This window comes from Suncus etruscus, chromosome X, assembly GCF_024139225.1.
Source record: "Suncus etruscus isolate mSunEtr1 chromosome X, mSunEtr1.pri.cur, whole genome shotgun sequence".
NCBI classification, from domain to species: Eukaryota; Metazoa; Chordata; class Mammalia; order Eulipotyphla; family Soricidae; genus Suncus; species Suncus etruscus.
This window is the reverse complement of record NC_064868.1, coordinates 68,550,659-68,572,451: the sequence shown is the minus strand read 5'-3', so window position 1 is coordinate 68,572,451 and position 21,793 is coordinate 68,550,659. Positions and strand designations below refer to the sequence as shown.

The 21,793-nt window shown below is 34.3% G+C and overlaps 1 protein-coding gene across 1 annotated transcript in view; it reads right to left on the bottom strand.

The window, feature by feature from the left end:
* The window catches only part of DIAPH2 (diaphanous related formin 2), a 370,213-nt gene that overhangs the window by 158,931 nt on the left and 189,489 nt on the right, over positions 1-21,793 (bottom strand). The window contains exons 14-15 of the mRNA XM_049766649.1: positions 17,540-17,604; positions 14,112-14,216 (exon numbers count right to left, since the gene is read on the bottom strand). Coding sequence (XP_049622606.1) covers positions 14,112-14,216; positions 17,540-17,604 — 170 coding nt within the window. The remainder of the gene's footprint in view (positions 1-14,111; positions 14,217-17,539; positions 17,605-21,793) is intronic.

Genomic DNA, 21,793 nt, shown 5'->3' with positions numbered 1-21,793 from the left:
AATAAAGTTATGTTTAAATGCTTATAACAAAATAGAGCAGTCAATATAGATGAGTAGACAGTTGTGGTTTGTTTGACATAACATATATATTATTAAATTTAGCAATTTAAAATTTGAACAACATATAAGGAGGGAATGCTGGTATTAATATGCACAATAAATGATGATCAACAACTATCATTATTTAAGTATTTGTTAGGAAAATTGTGATTCTATAGATTTTGTGAAATACTTCTCCAAATAATGAAAAATTACCTTATATAGATATAAATGTAAAGATGAAGTATTGCATAATATCTAAATCTCTTAAATAAGTTAATTTAAAAATGAGAAGATATAAAGATGTAACACCACATTTTACACCTAAAACTTATTTCATAGCTCTGATTCATTAGATCAGGGGTCCTCAAACTTTTTAAACAGGGGGCCAGTTCACTGTCCCTCAGACCATTGGAGGGTCTGACTATAGTAAAAACAAAACTTATGAATGAATTCTTATGCACACTGCCTATATCTTATTTTGCAATGAAGAAACAAAACAGATACAAATACAATATGTGGCCCTCGGGCCATGGTTTGAGGACTACTGCATTAGATGGTCACTTACCTTTAAAAGTATAGTGTATACATAGTGCTAGTAACATAATTGTCTTATAATGCCAATAATTATTACAAATATCAGCAATTTACTTAGTAATATATGTATATAAACTATTTATACCTGTTATTTCTCTTCATTTATATTATACAAATCTTTGGTAAGTATTGCACTTTATCTCATTGCTTATTAAGAAAATGTAACTACAAAATATATAGATGAATTAACAAAACTCAGTTGAAAATGTGATGAAACAATGTCCTTCTTGTACACCAATAATGATAGAGAAGAAATGGACATTAATAAAACTACCAATCACATTAATATCTTACAAACTCACGTATCTTGAAGTCAACTTTATTGAAAGTTTGAAGGACATATAGAAAGAAATCTACAAGACCCTACTTCAAGAAATAAAAGAGGGTCTAGAGTAGTGACACAAGCCATATTGCATTTGCTTTGCATGCAGTAATCTAGGATGGACCACATTCAATCCCTCGGCATCCCATATGGTCTCTCAAGCCAGGAGTTATTTCTGAGCACATAGCCAGGAGTAAATGGTGAGCATCACCACATGTGGCCACAAAGAAAAAAGAAAAAAAACGAAAGACATAAAAGAGGATACACACATTCCCTTCTCAAAGATTGGTAGGTTTAACATCATTAAAATGGCAATACTCCCCAAAGCATTGTACAAATTTAATGCAATCCCTCTAAATATAACCATGATATTCTTCAAATAAGTGGATCAAATACTCCTGAAATTCATTTAGAATGATAAACACCCACAAACAGCTAGAGAAACCCTTGGGAAAAGGAATATGGGAGGCATCACTTGCCCTAACTTTATATTATATTACAAGGATATAGTCATTAAAACTGCATGGTACTGGAAATGAAACAAACTCTCAGATCAGTGAAATAGACTTGGGTATTCAGAGAATGGGCCCTAGATATACAATCAATTAATTTTTGATAAAGGGGCAAGAAATGCACAATGGAGCAAGGAGAGCCTCTTCAACAAGTGGTGTTGGCACAACTGGTCAGCCAATTGCAAAGAAGAAAACTCAGACCTCTATCTAGCACCATGCACAAAGGTCAAATCCAAATGGATTAAAGACCTTGATATCAGGTCTGAAGTCATAAGGTATATAAACCAACATGTAGGGAAAAAAACCAGGACATTGAGACTAAAGGGATCTCAAGGAGGAAATAGCACTCTCAAAACAAGTAAAAGCAGACATACACAGATGGGATTATATTAAGTTCAGAAGCTTCTGCATTTCAAAGGAAATAGTGCCTAGGATACAAAAGCCACCCATAGAATGGGAGAAACTATTCACCCAATGCCCATCAGATAAGGGGCTAATATCGAAAAATAGAGGGTAATGACAGAACTTGACAAAAAATGTAACCCCATCAAAAAATGGGGAGAAATGAACAGACAATTCAAAAAGAAGAAATACAAATGGCCAAAAGACACATGAAAAAAACCTCCACTCACTAATCATCATAGAGATGCAAATTTAAACAGCGAAGAGGTACCATCTCACATCACAGAGACTGGCACACATATATCCTAGGGATATATGCTAGGAACACAAAAAATGCAATATAAAAATGCCTTCTTCACACCTATATTCATCGCAGCGCTATTTGCAATAGCCAGACTATGAAAACAACCAAGATGCACTTCAACTGATGAATAGCTAATGAAACTGTGGTACACATACACACTGGAATGTTATGCAGCCATCAGGAGAGATGAAATCATGATTTTTTTCCTATACATGGATGTACATGGAATATATTATGCTGAGTGAAATAGTCTCATTCATCTATGGGTTTTAAAATATAGACATTTCTGTAATAATACCCAGAGAAAACAGAGATGAGGGCTGGAAGAACTGGCTTGATGTGAGTTGTAAGTGTACTTAGAGAGATGTCCACAATATCTTAACAATGTTAATGTGTGAGAAAAATAATGGCTGTCTTGAATCTAGGCAGGGAGAGGTTGGGGAAGGAGGGAGATGGGGGCTTTCATGGTGGGAAGGTTGCACTGGTGAAGGGGCATGTTCTTTTTATCATGTATGTAATCATGGTGTTTTATTAATAGAATAAATGTGACTAAGATGTGAATGGGGTGCTTCTCATACCTAAAAGAATCCTATTTTCATTATCTCATATAGGTCTTATTTGTTATTAAAGAAAATAATTAATATTAGATATTATGAAAATATTAACTAGGACTTCTGTTATCAGAAAATAACTTCAAATCATATAATAATAGAGAAAAACAAAAGTAGACATTATACTCTGTATTATGTTTATTAATCCGTATTATATCTTTAAATCTATATAATTTATAGTGCTTTACATTCTGAACAAATTAATATATAATTGAAGAGATTTACTATTATCCTTAAGAATATCCCTTTCGAGATATTTTTTGTATTGTTGTTATATTTTTCTTCCTTTTTCCCTTTCTTCTCTTAAATTGGTATTTATAGCCTCTAGAAGGTCTCTGATCATTTTTTGATTGTTTGATTTTCCTCCATTTTATTTTTTCTTTTCTTCAAACAGAACCACATAACTTGAACCATCTTCCTCTGCCTCACAAATTGAGGGGGAAATAATGGAGGGTACCAAGAACAAACAGTCATATAAACATTAAGTAGAAGCAAAAAATGGTCAGACTTAAACACCAAATCCAAAGCCAACGACAACAGAATTGATACCCAATCTACAACAAGCTAGACACAGAGGGCAGCACTTATTATACTAGCAGCTCAAGGGGTAAAGGTGGGAGATATGGAATGCATGCTGGGAACAAAAGTGGAGGGAGGACAACATTGGTGGTGGGAATACCCCCGATTCAATGTCACTATGTACTTAAAATATTACTGTGAAAGATATGTAATCCACTTTGCTCAAAATAAAAATTATTATAAAAAAGAATATCCTTCTAGAGGCCTCTACTTCTGTGCTAAAGCACCTCCTTTGAAGATGGTGACACTATATGTTTTATCTCACGTGCTTTTGTGTGATTTGCTGTTTAGAAACGTATGCATCATGACAAAGTATGTGATCAGCACTGCCACACAACCTTAAGTAGAAGTCCAGTCACTATAGACACAAAAAAAATGAAAGAGGAAATAGAAACAGAAATGAAACTGAGCAGTGAATACATATGCTTTGTAATCAAGATATGGCATAAATTTTAATAGAAAAATAGTTTGAACTAATAATATATTTTTCTAATATTACGTAGAGCATCAAGTGGGGAGTGAGTGGAGCTAAATGAGCTCAATGTAGTATTCAGAACCCTGGAGACCTTCTGACAAAAGCAAGTATATCAGACTATTGGTTTACTGTGAGGTTCTAAAGATGTAATACTGCTCAAGCCCTACAGTAATGGAAATTAGCAGAGCCACTTTGTCAATGCTAAGCTGTCTACAAAGGTAGAACAAATGATGCTCAAGGTACTGTGCATTACTAAGGAATCAAATCAGGGTTGGTTGAATGGCTCTTGTGCTACTGTTTTTATTTGGAGATAAAGTCTCATTTTAATAGCCTAACTCTGTCACTTGTACTACAAAACTGTGCTAATTAGACATAAAACATTTACAAAATAAGCAAAAATATTTTTGGAAAACCATTATAAGAAATAAATTATTTATAAGAATACTAAAAATGAAAAATAAGAGGTAGATATTATCATTAAAATTTTACTCTTAAGATCCCAAGCATATTTATGGAGTCCAACAAATCTAATAAACAGTTTAAATAAATCCCAGTGGAAAAAAACCCTGTAAAATTAACAACAAAATGTGAACTGAGATGATGAGAGGTGTCAAAATGAAACCTGGATTAATGGTAGAGGGTTACTGACATTCTGCTGTGGGGGTAGTAAAATAGTATTTTAAGAATAAATCAATAATTTGGAAAATGCTATAAACCATATTACTTTAATATATTAAACAAAAAATAATATTCATTGTACATTATCTAAATATGCTCATCATATATGTAAATTGTGGTATGTATATATATATCTGCAAACTAAAGGGTTATATACTTAACATCAGACAGTAATTTCATGATTTAAGGAAGTATAAATTTTTAGATATAAATAAGAAAAACTAGACCAACTCCCAAAGTACTACATAAGATAGAAATTCACTCACATTAAAAAATTAAAATATAATAAACAATTAAACCTGGCAGAGATCCTTGTTACCACATGAACCACTAGTGTGGCCCATGCCCACAGACTGTGCAGCCAAATCCAAGCATGATGGGACACAGCAAGTCAGAGACCAGCTCAAAGATACTAGAGCATTTCTCTAATTATGTATTTCTTTTAAAATAAACCCAACCTCAACATCTAAAAAATATACTACAAAGGTGACAGTTGGGAAACAATTGAGAAATTCACTATACTAAGTACTAACCACCTATATAGCTGCTCAGATAAGGACTTTAGAGAAGAAATGTGAGGATGTACAATGAACTCAAAGAAAGCATGGAACAAACTTAATGAAACAAAAATAAGACTAAGAAAAATATGTAAATAGAAATGAGAAAATTTCACACTGAAATAACAGGACTGTAAAACTTGGCAGGCAAAATAAAAAAAACTCACTGGAATGACTCACCAGCAGAGTAATAGGTGCTGAGGACAGAATAATTAGGATGGAAAATGAACTCAAGACAACAGAAGATGCTGTAAAAGAGCCTTACAATAAACATTAAGAATACGGCACAAGCAGTAGGGCATCTGACTTGCATGCACTAACCTAGGACGGACCATGGTTCAATTTCTGAGCATCCCATATGGTTCTCCAATTCAGTGGCAATTTTTGAGCACATAGCAGGAGTAACCCTCAGTGTCACCAGGTGTGGCACAAAAAAATAAAAAAAGATTATGCTGAGTGAAATAAGTCAGGGAGAGAGAGAGAAAAATGCAGAATGGTCTCACTCATCTATGGGTTTTAAGAAAAATGAAAGACATTCTTGCAATAATTTTCAGACACAAAAGAGAAAAGAGCTGGAAGTTCCAGCTCACTTCAGGAAGCTCACCACAAAGAGTGATGAGTTTAGTTAGAGAAATAACTATATTTTGAACTGTCCTAATAATGAGAATGTATGAGGGAAATGGAGAGCCTGTTTAGATTACAGGCGGGGGTCGGGTGGGGAGGAGGGAGACTTGGGACATTGGTGATGGGAATGTTGCACAGGTGATGGGGGGTGTTCTTTACATGACTGAAACCCAAACACAATCATGTATGTAATCAAGGTGTTTAAGTAAAAAAAAAAAAATATATATATATATATATATAAAGAATATGGAAAAAATCCTAAAAGACAGTGTACAAAAAATAGAACTTTGGGATAAACTCAATAGAAACAAACAAACAAAAAAAAAACAAAGAACCATTGTCGTCTCAGAGGTGCAGAAAGAAAACCCCTACAAAGAATCAAATATCAAGAACACCATTGCTGAGAAGTTTCTAGAGAGATAATATTGAATAGAGACAGGGCCAGAGCAATGACACAGCAGTAGGGCATTTGTCTTGCACACGGCTGACCCAAGATGGACCACAGTTTGATCCCTGGTGTCCCATACAGTCTATCAATCCAGGAGCGATTTCTGAGTGCATAGCTAGGAGACCCCTGAGCAACACCAGGTGTGGCCCAAGAACCATAAAAAATATGAGAGACATAAATAACAAAAAATGATAGTGGAAAACTTCAATACCACCTTGTCATCTCTTAATAGGTCAACCATGCTAAAACATAACAAATATATACTGGCTCTGAAGAAAAAAAAGTAGTAGAGAGTAGCTTTATATATACATATATATGTATACAGATATATACATATACATAGAGAGAGCTCTTTATCCCCGAAAGCTGCATACACATTCTTCATTCTTCTTCTACACACATGGGACTTTGGCCAACATAGATAACATGCTCTATCAGAAAACATACTGAATAAAATCAAGAAGATAGAAATGGTATCAACTCTCTTCTCATATCATGTTGCACTGAAAATCAAAGTAAATTAAAAGCACAGCGAAAAAACCTTTAAAACACGGAAATGAAAAAACTCACTAGCGAACATACATACAGAGACAAAAATCAAAGAGGAAATTAAGAGACTTCTGGAAATGAGAATTAAGATATCAATTACCAGAATTTGTGGACACAGAAAAATCAGTATTAATAAGAAAAGTTTAACTTTGTAAGCCTTCATCAAGAATAAAAATGGACCTAAAATATTAAATTGTACAGCATAAAAATTAGAAAATGGGATCAGAGCAATAGCAAAACAAGTAGGGGCATTTTGCATTGTATGCAGCCATACTGAGACAAACCTGGGTATGATCCCCAGCATCCCATATAATCACCCAAGCTTGCTAGGAGTGAGTTCTGAGGGCAGAGCTAGGAGTATTCCCTGAGTGTCACTCAGGTGTGGCCCAAAAATTAGAAAAGAAAATTGGAAAATTAACAACAAAAAACATACCAAAAATAAGCAGGCAAAAGGAAATAATAAAGTTTAGAGCATATATTAATGAACTGGAAACCCAAGAAAACAATAAAAAAATCAACAAAAGCAAGAGTTGGTTCTTTGAAAAAATAAAGATTGATAAGCATTAGCAAAACTCACAAAAAAGAGAAAAAATTAATAAATCACATTAGAAATGAAAAGGGAAATTTATTCCAGATACTGTAAAAATTTCAAAGGCTATTTGGAGTTTACATTGAGAAACTTTATGATAAAATTTTATGATAAAAAAGACCTGCAATAAAGTATGGATATAGTATTGGACTAGTGTAACCTCCAAGGTTTGAAACAAGATGATCTGGGATATCTGAACACACCTATCACAATTGAGTAAATTGAAATGGTAAAAGAGTTCCCAAATACAAAAGCCCAGGCCCATATGGATTCATTAGTAAATTCCTTCAAACCTTGAAAGAAACCTACTACCAATCCTTTTAAGGCCTGCTGAGGAAGTTAAAGATACAGAAACACTTCCAAATAGTTTCTAAGATGCTAGCATCACCAGAAATCAAAAGAAGACAGAAATGCCACTATAGGCCAATATACTTAATGAACATATACTTAATGATGCAATGATTCTCAACAACATTTTAGCAAATAGGAACTAATGGTTCATCAATAAAGACATACACCATGACCAGGTGGATGCATTCCAGAGATGCAAGGGTGGTTTAACATAATATACCATATCACCAGGCGGGTCTTCAGGGCCACGCCTGGTTAATCGGGCCCTGGGGGGTGGGGAGGGAGAGAAATTACTCCGTATGCATCCACAAACTACAGAGGCAGGCTGGGTTCAGAAGACCCCACATGCCAGGACTTCTGGGTGTCTTCGACTGGTATGTTGGGGGTTCTGGGCAGGACAGCTAGCCATAGGCCCCCTGGGCTGACCACTTAGTGCAGGGGACTGAGATCCCACCACACCAGATTAGACCTTATTCAGGAGTTCTCTTCTTACTATTATTCATTTTTATATATACTTTTTAACTACACCCAAAAATATTATTAATTCTTGACTGTTTTTTAAGAAAAAATGGAATTCCCTAGATTTGGAGGATAATATTCAAATAGGTCTCTAAAATCAGTGTATATGTAGACGTGAGTTCCTATACAGTGGTCCTCTGACTACCAAGCCTAATCCATAAACAATTCATGTATGCAATGTATATATTCCCTCCGATATATTTCCCCTCCTCCACACAGAGCCCCTTCCACTCCCTCATCTTCCAATCTGGATTCGTTATCTGCCCCTTAATTAACCCTCTTTACCCTCAATTCTTTAGTTTGTTAGGTACCAAGACTAACCTCCTCCCCAACATATTCTGCCTTTTTGCTCACCCTTATTACTCCTTAACTCTCCCACCCCCAACCATCACATTTACCCTTTTAAACTTCAGTACTACACAGTTCTAATCACAGACCAAAGTCGTGCATTTGATTTACCAACCCCCAATTATTTCAAAAGACATAAAATGAACCATATGTCTTTTGAATATTTTATGTGTATTTTCTTTAATAGCTATAACACTTTCTAAATATTCTTTTACAGTGACGATTCTACCCACTGTTTATCTTGTCTTCTCTTTGTGAGCTATTCAATAAGGAATTTTGGTGGAAGAGTCCCTCAGTTTAATGATTATGATTGAACCATGTCATGGGGATTGTTGGACTTGTTCTTATGGCCCCCATATGTGCCGATAACGCCATGTGGCAATGTTCCTGGTTTGCATAGGCACATTAAAATGGGAAAATACTATACATACAAATAAGTTCTTATCTTATAGAAATTGGAACACACAATTCTTGTAGTGCAATGGGACCTTACACCCTGAACATTGATATAATGACCTGGCACAGGCCTCAGAAGAATGGGCATCCTCCATTCACCCCTGAACCAGGGAAGCTATCTACGAAACATCCAAGATTTTTTATAACAACACCTGGAAGCAATCCTCTACCAGAGAAGACCCTACCACTCCTCTGACATCGACATGCTCAAAAGAGACTTCCCTTAACACTAAGAAGGCTTGACAACAACAACGACCTGCTTACAGGACAGGGTTCTCTGCATTGCCCTTTAATTGTGAGATGATATGAGAGGACACTCTGCACCATCCTGACTGCAATATAGGATATGCAGATTCCAGGATCTTTAATACATAAACATGATACCAACTTCAGAGACTGTGTGAAAAATAAAAGTGTATTGGCACTACAGACAATGACCTGGATTGGACAAACTAGTTTGCCTGGAGCCTAGAGTTGGTCTTTTGCCAGGAAACTTCAGGGGTAGGGTCTCCTTGTATTTAGGCCAAGGCTTTTTCTTTCCATGTCCCTCATATTTTGGTGGGCCTATGCAAACAATAAATGCCACTCTAACACCGTTTTTACTGTGCTCCTTTGACTCTAATCTTTAAGAAAAACAACCCACTTAAACTTTTTGAGGTTAACTTAAACTAATATGTACGTGCATGGAAATGTAAAAAAGTACTTTGCCTTTAATGTTTAAAGAGTTACATAAGTTTTATGTCTTTAGATTGCTTTGTGTGCTGCTAAGAAATATTATGTACTACAATCTGGGGACTTGAGGGACAAAGTAAATGTACATGGGTTCCGTTTTATTTTTCTTAATGTTCTTTGGCTAAAAGTTCAAAGTTAAGATATCAGCAATGGGACTACTAAGAATTCTGTTTATGGGTGATTGTCCTTCCACTGTAACTTTACCCTGTCCTCTTTCATTGCATCTTTCTTCTCATAATTAAAAAAATAAATAAAAATAAAAGAAATAATATGCCATATCAACAAAAGGAAAAATAAAAATCATATGATTTTATCAATATATTCAGAGAAAACATTTGACAGGATTCAACACCTGTTCATAATAAAAATACAAGATCCAACACCTGCTAATGATTAACACTCTCAACAAGATGAGAAAGGAAGGGAAAATATTTCTCAGTATGAAAAAGGCTTTTTACCACAATCCCATGCAAGTATTATACTCAGTGGGGAAAAACTCAAAGCCTTTCCTCTAAAATAAAGTTTTCTTTTCTTTTCACTTCTTTCCACTTCTACTTAATATATTACTGGAATTACTTGCCAGAGCAATCTTGCATGTAAATTATATCAATGGCAAATATATAGGAAAAGAATTCGTTGTTTGCAGATGACATGATACTGTACTTAGAAATTCCTAGAGCGAACAAAAAAGATTCTAGAAACAATAGTCTTTTATTGTAAAGTGGCAGGCTATAAAATTTGCATGCAAAAATCCATAGCTTTTATATACAAATAATAAAAGTGAAAAAAACAGAAAATAAAAAATCCCATTCACAATCATGCCATAGAAAATCAAGTATCTTGAAGTAAACTTAACTAAAAAGATGAAAGATACATATGAAGAAAATTACAAAACTCTGCTTCAAGAAATATACAGGACAGAAGAAAATAGAGACAACTACCTTGTTCATGGATTGGGAGGATTATCATCATTAAAATGTATATATTCCCCAATCATTCTTCAGATTTAAAATAATCTCTCTAACGATACACATGACATTTTTCCAAAAAGTGTATAAATCTCTCCCGAAATTCATTTAAAACAATAACTGCCCATGAATAGCTAAATCAGTGCCTAGGAAAAGGATAATGGGATGCTTCATTACCCCAAACTTTTAATTGTACCATAAAGCAATAGTCATGAAAATATCATAGCATTGGAATAAAGACAGACGTTCAGATCAATGGAATAAATTTGAATATTCAGAGAATAACACACATATATTCTATTAATTAATCTTTGATAAAGGGGCAAGAAATAAATACAAAGTGGAGCAATGAAAGCCTCTACAACAAGTAGTATTGGTATAACTGATCAAATACAAGCAAAAACATGAACTGAGCCCTCTAACATCATACATAAAGGTCAAACCAAAATTGATTAAAGACGTGGATATCAAACCAAAATTATAAGGTATAGAGAAGAAAACACAGGCAAAACACTCCAAGGCATTGAGATAAAAGGCATCTTCAAAGAGGAAGCACCTTTGTCCAAGTAAATTTCAATTTTGCTTCAGCAATAAATAAACAAATTGTACATTGAAATGAGAAGCTTTTGCACTTCAAAGATAACAGTAACATTCCAAAGGCTACCCATAGAATGGGAAAAACTATTCACATAGAACACATCTGATAAAGTTCTTATCTAAGCTATAAAAGATAGTTATAGAACTAAAAAAGATAAAAACATCTAACAATATTCATAATAGGGAGAGGTAATGAATAAACATTTCCTCAAAGAAGAAATACAAATTGCCAAAGCACATGAAAAAATATTCCACAATGGGGCCAGAGGGGTGGTGCTAGAGGTAAGGTGTCTGCCTTGCTGGTGCTAGCCTAGAACAGACTGCAGTTCGATCCACCTTGTCCCATATGGTCCCCCAAGCCAGGAGCGATTTCTGAACTCATAGGAAGAAGTAACCCTTGAGTGTCACCAGGTGTGGCCCAAAAACAAAACAAAACAAAAAATTCCACATTGTTGGATGACCTCTGTGATCCTGTCCCCAAACCATCTGACCAGAAATCGGCATGGACAGCACAAAGAAGGACTCTATCTATACCATAGACTTGACCTTGGGCTAACTCCAGTCCTTCACAGAGAGTTCTGGTTAAACGAGATAAAATCTATAAAGAGTGTGTTTCTTGGAGGGCACTTTTAAGCCCCATAGTCTTTCCTCATTTTTGCCTCATCTGCCTCCCAAACTATGTCTCACTTTATAAGAAAAATAAAAAATAGTATGGTAATAGTATCCAGAGATAAGAGTAGAAGCTTCCCACAAAGAGCAATGAGTGTAGTTAGAATCAAGAAGATAGTTGGAACTGATTGCTCTGTGTGCTGAAAGGGAATAAAGTTACATGCACAGTAATATTAACAGTAGTGTAAACCACAGTATCACAAAGGAAAGAGATGTAAGCAAAATAACCTCCCCTTCCAGATAGGTAGGGTGATTGTGTTGATAGGGGGAAACTGGGGACTTTTGTGGGGAGAAAAGTGCACTGGTGAAGTGACTAAAAACCAACTATGAACATCTATAACCAGAGTGCTTAAATAAAACTATAAAATAATTTAGCCCTGGAAGATAGCACAGTGTGTCCTCATGTTACTCAATCTGTACAATCTCTCTAGTCTCAGGTCAGAGTTTTAAGAATAACTATCAAATGATATTTTTGTGAGGGCATGAAAATAGGAATGGAGAAACAATTAAAAACGTATAATATTCTAAAGATGAAATAGGAAAGTGACCTGAAGATTTTAATGCAAAAAAGGAAAGCCAGATAAAAAGCTGAAAACTATACTAATCACAAATATGCTTGTATTCATGGTGCTTAAATAAAAATATATATATATATATATATATATATATATATATATATATATATATAATCACTCCTGGCTTGGGGGGCCATATGAAATGTGGGGAATTGAACCACAGTCTTTCCTAGGTTAGCAAGTGCAAGGCAGACACCCTACCACTTCTGCCACCATTCCAGTCCCACAGGGGAGATTTCTGAGCAAATAGCCAGGAGTAACCCCTGAGTGTCACCAAGTGCGACCCACCCTCCCTAAAAAAAACCACCAAAAAGAAATTTTCATACATATTAGCTACAGTACTCAAAAATATTTTTGTTGAAATATTTTGTCTGGGGGATAAAGAAACAGGAATACAATGAACTAGTTACCAGAGATATAAAAAGAGCATATATAATATAAAATGGAGGATTTAGTGTTAAAATAATGAAATGGCATAGGTAAGAAAAACAGCCTATGGATAAAGTCCACTATATTTGCTAATCTATAGATTAGCAACTCATTTTTCAGTTGACTGATAATGGAGTTGGAAAAAGAGGTATTACAGTGTTAAGATTTCCTTAACAAGAAACCAACCTGGGTTCTCTCCATTGCATCCCTTAAGATCCCCTAAGTCCTACTACAAATAATCTATGAGTACAGAGTCAGAAATAAGCCCTGTGGACAGCCATTTATGCATCCCATTTAAAAAATAATTTGGATGGTAAATACTCAGCATGCACTATGTTAATAGAGTACCTTTCATTATTGACTTTAATTAAAATAAGAATGTGCTGAGAGTAATTAATCAGTTATAATGGTTCAATTAGCTCATATGTTCTCCTTAAGTATATAAGGAAGCTATTCTACATATGGAATATGAGTTGAAAATTAAAGTTTAAAAATTCTGAAGTTAAGGTGTTTAAGATTCAAAGATAGCAGAAAAAGTCAACATCGAAAAAAATGATCAGTGCCAAATTCTTTTAAAGAAAATCAAAATTCCACAAAAGAGAAGTTACAGCTCACCTCATGAAGCTCACCCCAAACAGGGATGAATTTAGTTAGAGAAATAACTACATTTTGAACTATCCTAATAATGAGAATGTATAAGGGAAATAGAAAGCCTGTCTAAAGTACAGGCGGGAGTTGGGTGGGGAGGAGGGAGATTTGGGACATTGGTGATGGGAATGTTGCACTGGTGAAGGGGGGTGTTCTTTACATGACTAAAACCCAAACACAATCATGTATGTAATCAAGGTGTTTAAATAAAATATATAAAAAGGAAAATCAATAATACTACCAGTTATCTTGTTTTACAAATCACCATAAAATTTATATAAAGAACAATTTTCCTTTAATAGTATATTTTGTAATATTCAAAATTTCAAGGTATGTTTAAGTAGCCAATGTCTTGTTTATAATCAAAAGATGAACACATTTAACTAGTCTAGGAAATCAAATAAGTAAAATCATTTTAACTAAAACATAATACTCAAAAAGGCCCATTTTCAGTAACAATCTCCTTTCCGTCCTATGAGGAAATTTTCTATCTTCAAACTCATTGGTTATCTGACATATTTTTGTTTCAATACCTGCGTTCGAAGTTGGTGGATTTCTGTTTCAAGCTCTTTAATTTTTTCTTCTTTCTTTTGAAGTTCTGCTTGAGCTTCCTGTCGAGCTGTGAACTCTTCATCAAACTGCAAATATAAAGTTATGTAAACTTACAGTTTCATAAAGGCTTCAAACAATAAATATCAAATAAATAGGTGTTTATTTATTGAATTCTCACCCAACCAAAGGTAAAATCATTTCCTTTTGTGAAAAAAGAAAACATAAAATTTAAATAATTTACTGAAGTTTTCCTCCATATATGATCAATTGTTTTATTGTATGACTACTGAAAATAAATCAATCAGAAGTTTACTAATTTACTCAATCATTTTATTTACAGAATTAGAACAAGAGTTAATCATTAGCCTTCAAGCAGTTTAATTCCTTAAATTTATTTAAAATTGAAATTTTTTTTCAATTTTTGAATTCTCAAAATATGCACATTACAGGGCCGGGCGGTGGCGCAAGAGGTAAGGTGCCTGCCTTGCCTGTGCTAGCCTTGGACGGACCACAGTTCGAACCCCCGGCGTCCCATATGGTCCCCCAAGCCAGGAGCAACTTCTGAGCGCATAGCCAGGAGTAACCCCTGAGCGTTACCGGGTGTGGCCCAAAAACCAAAAAAAAAAAATATGCACATTACAAGATATTTAAATATATTTATTATTATATTCTTCTTTGTCTAGCATTGAAAAATTGGTGTTTCACAAAATCTACTAAGAGGATGTTATAATGACATTCCCCTTTAAATAACCAAAATATATGTAGAAAATAGAACAAGAAGGAAAACTGAAATTCAAATGACAAATTACTATCCCATAGAGATCATCTAAATAAATTACCTGTTAGAATATTAGCAGGTAGAAATCATAATTTTATTGAAGACTGCTTATGTGTAAGCTATAGAACATTTTATTTACTCTTTATTGTCAATTTTACATCAAGACATTTTAGCATTCTACACATTGCTTCTATAAGTGCTATATCTTACTAACTAGTCTTTAGATTTTGTAGAACAAAAATAGAGTAGACTCACAATTATTAAATATTCATACTCTCAGATTTGACTTTTGTAAATTTTAATATAACATTTATATCTAAGATTAAGGAAAGGGTGGGTGAACAAATATAATACTAGTGATGCCTAAAACACTGAAAATGGTTTTATTAAATTCAACTCAAATTACTGAAAAGCATTACAGAGATTGATACAAATCTTTTTGAATCTCTTTAAATATGAGATTTTCCCAAGACCCATTACAGTTATTGTAGTAGATGTTGGTGATGTCAGATCCCGGATGAGTCCGGGACATAGCCCAGGGTGCCCAAGCTTGGGGCTCAACGAAAGTGGCACCTTGAATGGACGAGTTCCTGCGTTTTCAGAGGGAAACTGGGCAAAAGGTCCCCCCTTAGAGCCATCTTCCCACAGCTGCTCTCTTAACGGATTCTGTCTCTGCTGTCCTAGGCTTCAATAGAGCAATCTTTCATGAGCTGCTCCCTCTATGGACACTCTCTCTTCAATCATCCTCGGATGTCACTCCTTGCCTATATTCCTCTCCTTCCTATCTTTACCGTGGAGTTCATCCACTACGATCAATTCCAAATTATTCCTTGGAGTTTTCATGAAGACTTGAACAAAGAGGCAAGACCAACTGAAGGGTTCTAGGTGGGGCAACTCTCCAGTGAAATAGGAAGTAATATCACCTGCATTTTCATCTGAATGCCCGATTTGGTGGCACCTTTGCAGATTCTAATTCTTTCCTGTCTCTTCTCTCTTTTGGTTATTATTATTATTTTTTTTTTTTTTGCCTTCAAAAGAAGAAATTCGGGCCCGGAGAGATAGAACAGCGGCGTTTGCCTTGCAAGCAGCTGATCCAGGACCAACGGTGGTTGGTTCGAATCCCGGTGTCCCATATGGTCCCCCGTGCCTGCCAGGAGCTATTTCTGAGCAGACAGCCAGGAGTAACCCTTGAACACCACCGGGTGTGGCCCAAAAACAAAAACAAAAAAAAAACACACAAACAAAAGAAATTCCTCATCTCAAGAGGAAACATCCCTCCATGGTTTGCATGAGGTCCTCAACTATAAATAAGGGCTTACACTTATATCCGCACAGTGGAAGGGAGACATTTTGGCAGGCCACCTAAGATATTGCTCACTGATTGGAGCCAGAAAGGGTCTTTGAAAGAGATACCTGGTAAGAATTCCATTTCTGGCTACTCAGGCCCAGATTCGAGATAAGAAGACCCTTCCATTGAATTTTTTCACCATGAAAAGCATCACCCTATAACCTTAAAAAAAAGGCCCTGTAACCTTGCCTTTCTAGTTTTGATACAGTTTCAGCTACTGTCCCTGAATCATAGGGTCTAGGAATAATAAAACATTTTAGACAGTAGAAAATATTTATAGCTTAATTCTGCTTTAACGTAAGATGAAATGGAACTCTTACATCTAAAAGAAAATTCTAATGAATTTGGCATTCGCAGAAGGCATAGTCAGCCTCAAATACTGTCATGTCTACCTGGAATATTAGCAATTTTTTTAAATTTCAATTAGGAAATCAAAGAAAATAAGTACAAAGAGAAAGACATAAACAGAAAATACTGCATCATTATGTTACTATCAGTAAGAATGAATTTTCAAAGATATATAATAGCTTTGAATTGTTCTCCAAGGAGAAATATTACAAGAAAGAACTAAATGATAAAGCCCATATGTTCCCTAGGCCCATGTGTTGGTGCTGTACACATGTGTGTTGGCAACCCATGTAAATGATGCCCAAGCACATGTCTCCTGAATCTTCCCAATAAATATGAAAACTTTCACATTTTCCTACTCTCATACTGGGTTTTATGTGCCTCTGGAGAAGTCTACTCTCTCCATGAGCATGTTACTCTCTTATTTATAGTACCTCAAATGTAAACTGTTTTTACTTCAAAAAAGAACTAAGAACTACAAAGGTAAAGTTGCTTGGTAGCTTCTAACTGTATACTTCAAATAATGTGAATTTTATTTCTCACTTTAGTAGCACATGCCTAGTATTTTTCTTCTATCATAGTTAAAAGGTGATGAGAAAAAGGGCCAGAGCAAGAGTGCAGCAGTAGGGCATTTGCCTTGCATACTGCTGATCCAGGACAGATCTCGATTTGATCCCTGGTATCCCATATGGCCCCCCAAGCCAGGAGCAACCCCTGAGTGTCACTGGTATGGCCCAAAAACAAAAAAATAAAAAAAAATTTTAAAAAGGTGATGAAATGATGGTAACAACCTAATTTTATTAGAAAAGTACTCTAAAAGTATACTTGAATCTAGAATGCTGAAATATTAGAAAATTGAAAACATCATAAGAAAATAAGGATTGCATTGTTATTAAATTATTGAAAAACGAGGGTTATTAATTTATAGAATTTACCTTCTTTGAAAATTCCATTGCTTTTTGTTCACTTTCTTCAACTTTTGCTTTGTTCACAAAAGAATCTGTTAAGGTTAATTCAAAGATGATTAGAAGACACTGTTCATACACTCTAGGCAAAAGTTGGGCTTATAGCTGATGATTTATTATATATTCTCAGTTTAATATTAATTTCAGTAAAAGTTATTTTCTCTAAATTTTACAAAATCATCACACTTCTTTCTCTTTCCTATCAACTGAGTTATATAATATATTTAAGGTACAAAACTACGTATGCTCAAATAATGTTTTATAAAGGGTGGACAGAAGGTAATAGGTCAAAAAGTTGGTAACATCATGAGGTCTACGTATGTTATATGTCTATATCTCAATCACAGATGAATAAATACTTTAAGTATGTGACCAAAACTAAAATAATTATACTTAATTATATAAAATTATATATGTATTATATATAATTATATAACATTGATTATATAAATACTTAAAAATCATAGTGGCTAAATAAAATAATTTTTAAAAGCATAAATGTTATGAAAGCATAACTGTTTAAATGTTAACAAATTTAGTTTATTATAGCTATGAAAATTTTGTTCATTTAAATAACTTCTGATATTGGCTGAATCTTTTCAATAAGAAATAATTATCACACTTCTCATGTCCTACCAAATAATCTGGAACATAAATAAGTAAAGAAATTCTTTTCAATAAAATTGAATCTAAATAGTTACAAAGTTTTCATGATTTTCAGTCATACAATGTTTAACACCTATCACATGGCCAATGTAGCCAGTTTGCTTCCAATTTTCCTACCTGCCTGTCCTTATGACCTCTATAACAAACACCTTCCTCTCCCTCACCCCATCCTCTTAGATACTGTGATTTGCAATATTGTTACTGACAGGGTAACATAAATATCACTTTACCTCTTTTAAGTACCAAGTTCTTGTCCAGAGTGATCATTTCCAACTATTACTGTCATATTGGTGACTTCTCTGTCATAACAAGACTTCCCTGGCAAGTTTCCTACCATGGACCAGTACTCCTGGCCCTCATCTCTATTGTCTTTGTATATTATTACCATACTAGTTTTTATATCCCACAAATGTGTATGATCAATCTATATACCAATCATTACCCATTTAACTAATTTTACTTAGCATAATACTTTCCATATCCATCCATGCATAAGCAAATTTCATAACAAAGAACTTTTTTTGGTTTTTTGAACCACAACATGTGACACCAGTTCTGTGCTCAAATGTCACTTCTGGCAGACTTGGGGGACCATAATGGTTGTTAGGGATTCAACCCAGGTTGGCCAAATGCAAGATAAATGCCCCTTCTCTGTGCTATTGCTCTGGCCCCCATAAAGAAATTCTTTGAAGATCAATAGTCTCAGAATTTTACAGTCTACACTCTACCTATATATTCCATACTTATTTACCCCCAAACAAAGAAAAGTATATTTTATATGAACTCATAAAAGAGCCTTTATAGCAGTTTTATTTATAATACCATAATACTGAAAAGAACCCAAATGTACATTGACAGTTAAAATAAAAATGAAGATCAGTATATCCATGTACTGGTATATTACTCAGTTATAAAAGTAATTTTAATTATTGATAAATACAATTAAATAACATGACTAAATTTGAAAGAAATTACACTAAAGGAGCCAGAATGATTATAAATTGTATATTAATATTTATTAAAAATTTATAAAGTAAAACCAATCAATACTAAAGAGCATATCAATGTTTCATCACAAAGTAAAGGAGTTGGGGGCCTCAATGAAAGCACAATGGGTAGAGCGTTTGCCTTGCTTGGCTCTCGCACCATCCTATATGGTCCATTGAACCTGTCAGTAGTGACTTCTGAGTGCAGAGCGAGGAGTAACCTCTGAGAGATATGAGAAAGACTATTCACAAAAATGTAGAAAAAACAAAGTACTAGAAATATCATTATCTTTACTATAATAATGGCCTTAAGTACATATAATTATAAAATATGTCCATATGGTATTACTGAAATATAGGCAGTTTATCTTGTGTAAAATTTCCTTTTCTTTGCATTTAAAGAACTGTGTGGTTAGACCAGGAAATGATGAGATTAATAGCCAGATCAAACTGTCAGCACAGCCAAATATACTTGTGTTTACCAGTGGTTAATAAATGTCTTTATTTAAATTTCAAAGAGTGTGCAGTGCAAATTTTAAGGTATGGCTATAATCTGAGTAATGAAAGAACTGTGACATCAGAACAGAATCTTTGCTTCTCAAGTTTAAGAGATATTAAAAATAATATAAAGAGCAATAGATTTTATAGGAGCTATTTCACCTGCTGTTTATTGTGGGAGGTTCACACCAGAAGAACTCTAGCTTACTTCTAATTCTGTGCTCAGGGATCACTACTGGAAGGTCTCTAGAAAGCCTATGTTGTACCCTAGATTGAATTGGTTGATTTATGGTCTATATACAAGAGCTGTACCTGTTGCTTTAGTCCTTCACAACTATTTTAAACTGAAGTATATAAAATGATTCAGTCATGATCACAGGAATAACACTTTAATGTGGTCATAATAGGTTCTGATGCTGAATACTTATTGTTTGATTCTTCATCTCTCCCCACTCCAATTTATTGAATAATAGTCATAATCTGAAGTATCTGACCAATAGTGTACAATATTATCTGCTGGATAATGAATGAGAAAATCAAATGCAGAAGTAGAATGTGTGTGCCAATAATGGTCCATAACAAATTATAAGTCAATATAAATATGTTAAAAGAGTCCCTTAAAACTCTTTAAATTGCAAATAGAGTACTAAGTTTATCAAAATTAGTTAAAATTTATGTAATTCTATCATTCACATCAACTTCTGGGAAAGACAAATTAGCAGAACCTTACAGGGAGTTATTGGACTTCTATATTCATACCCTCATTTATAGAAATTAACCTTAAGGAAATACCAATAAATTATGAAGGCAGAGGGTAGAGAATAGTAGAACACAGATACTTAATATGATTCATTACCTGGAACCACATAGCCTCCCTAGAATTATTGGATACAGCCTTGAAGGGCTGCCTAGCAAGAGTGTTTGGTCTATAGGCTCCAAGGCCATAAAACCTTTACTAAGCCTTACCATTGAAGCACAGGCTCAGTTACTTGAATATCACTTTAAGTAACTCCAGACTCCATCTACCACTTGAAAGTACTCTCCCAAAGAAAATAAACAGTTATAAAAAGGACATTTTGAGAACCTGAAAATAATATAAATGTATAAAAAGTAATAATGAACAAAATTACACTATTGCATAAAATGTAATATTATGTGTACATGGTGTCACGTTTTAAGTCTAATTTGGGCAAATCTTCATAATATAGCACGCCAGAAAATATCAGCATAGGGATATAAAAAATAAATCACAATTAAGATGTCGTAAAGAGAAAGTAAGTAATGGATGATATGTACTGAAGATGAAATGAGATTGGTGGTTTGTCTTTATATAATTGTACATGTTGCTCAGAATAAAAGACCATTAATTGTAAAATCAGAAAATAGTAAGATATGATGAATAATAAGAATTTATTATTTTCATATTACTATAAGGCCCCCTACTATAAAGAATAATGTACAATTGACATTCAATATTTGTTTTCTTTAAAGACAACTAATTTCATGCTGAGTCCAACTTAGCAAGTGATTTTTATGATTTATAAACAAACTTGCATAACTCTAGCTTCATATTATATTATATAATTCAAAATAGAGGTTTTATATCATTTTGAGAGACTGTTTCAGAAAATAGAACCATAGGTCCAGGATTATATAAAAATCATGTCATTAGTTGTATAAATAAGGGACTATAATAATCTCAAATTCTTTACTATATCCAGGACTATTCAAATATAAATTGATCTATTTTGTATGAATTAAAATATCCAAAATTTTACTTAAATAAATCAAAGAGAGTACTGCAGGTAAGGCACTTGCCTTTCAGACACCCAATACAGTTCAGTTCGTGATACACCCTAAGAATAATATTCTTCAGAAAAAAAATTTGGGGGCCACACCCGGTCACACCGGGCGGTGCTCAGGGGTTACTCCTGGCTATCTGCTCAGAAATAGCTTCTGGCAGGCCTGGGGGACCATATGGGATGCTAGGATTTGAACCAACCACCTTAGGTCCTGGATCAGCTACTTGGGAGGCAAACGCCGCTGTGCTATCTCTCCGACCCCAAGCTAAGAA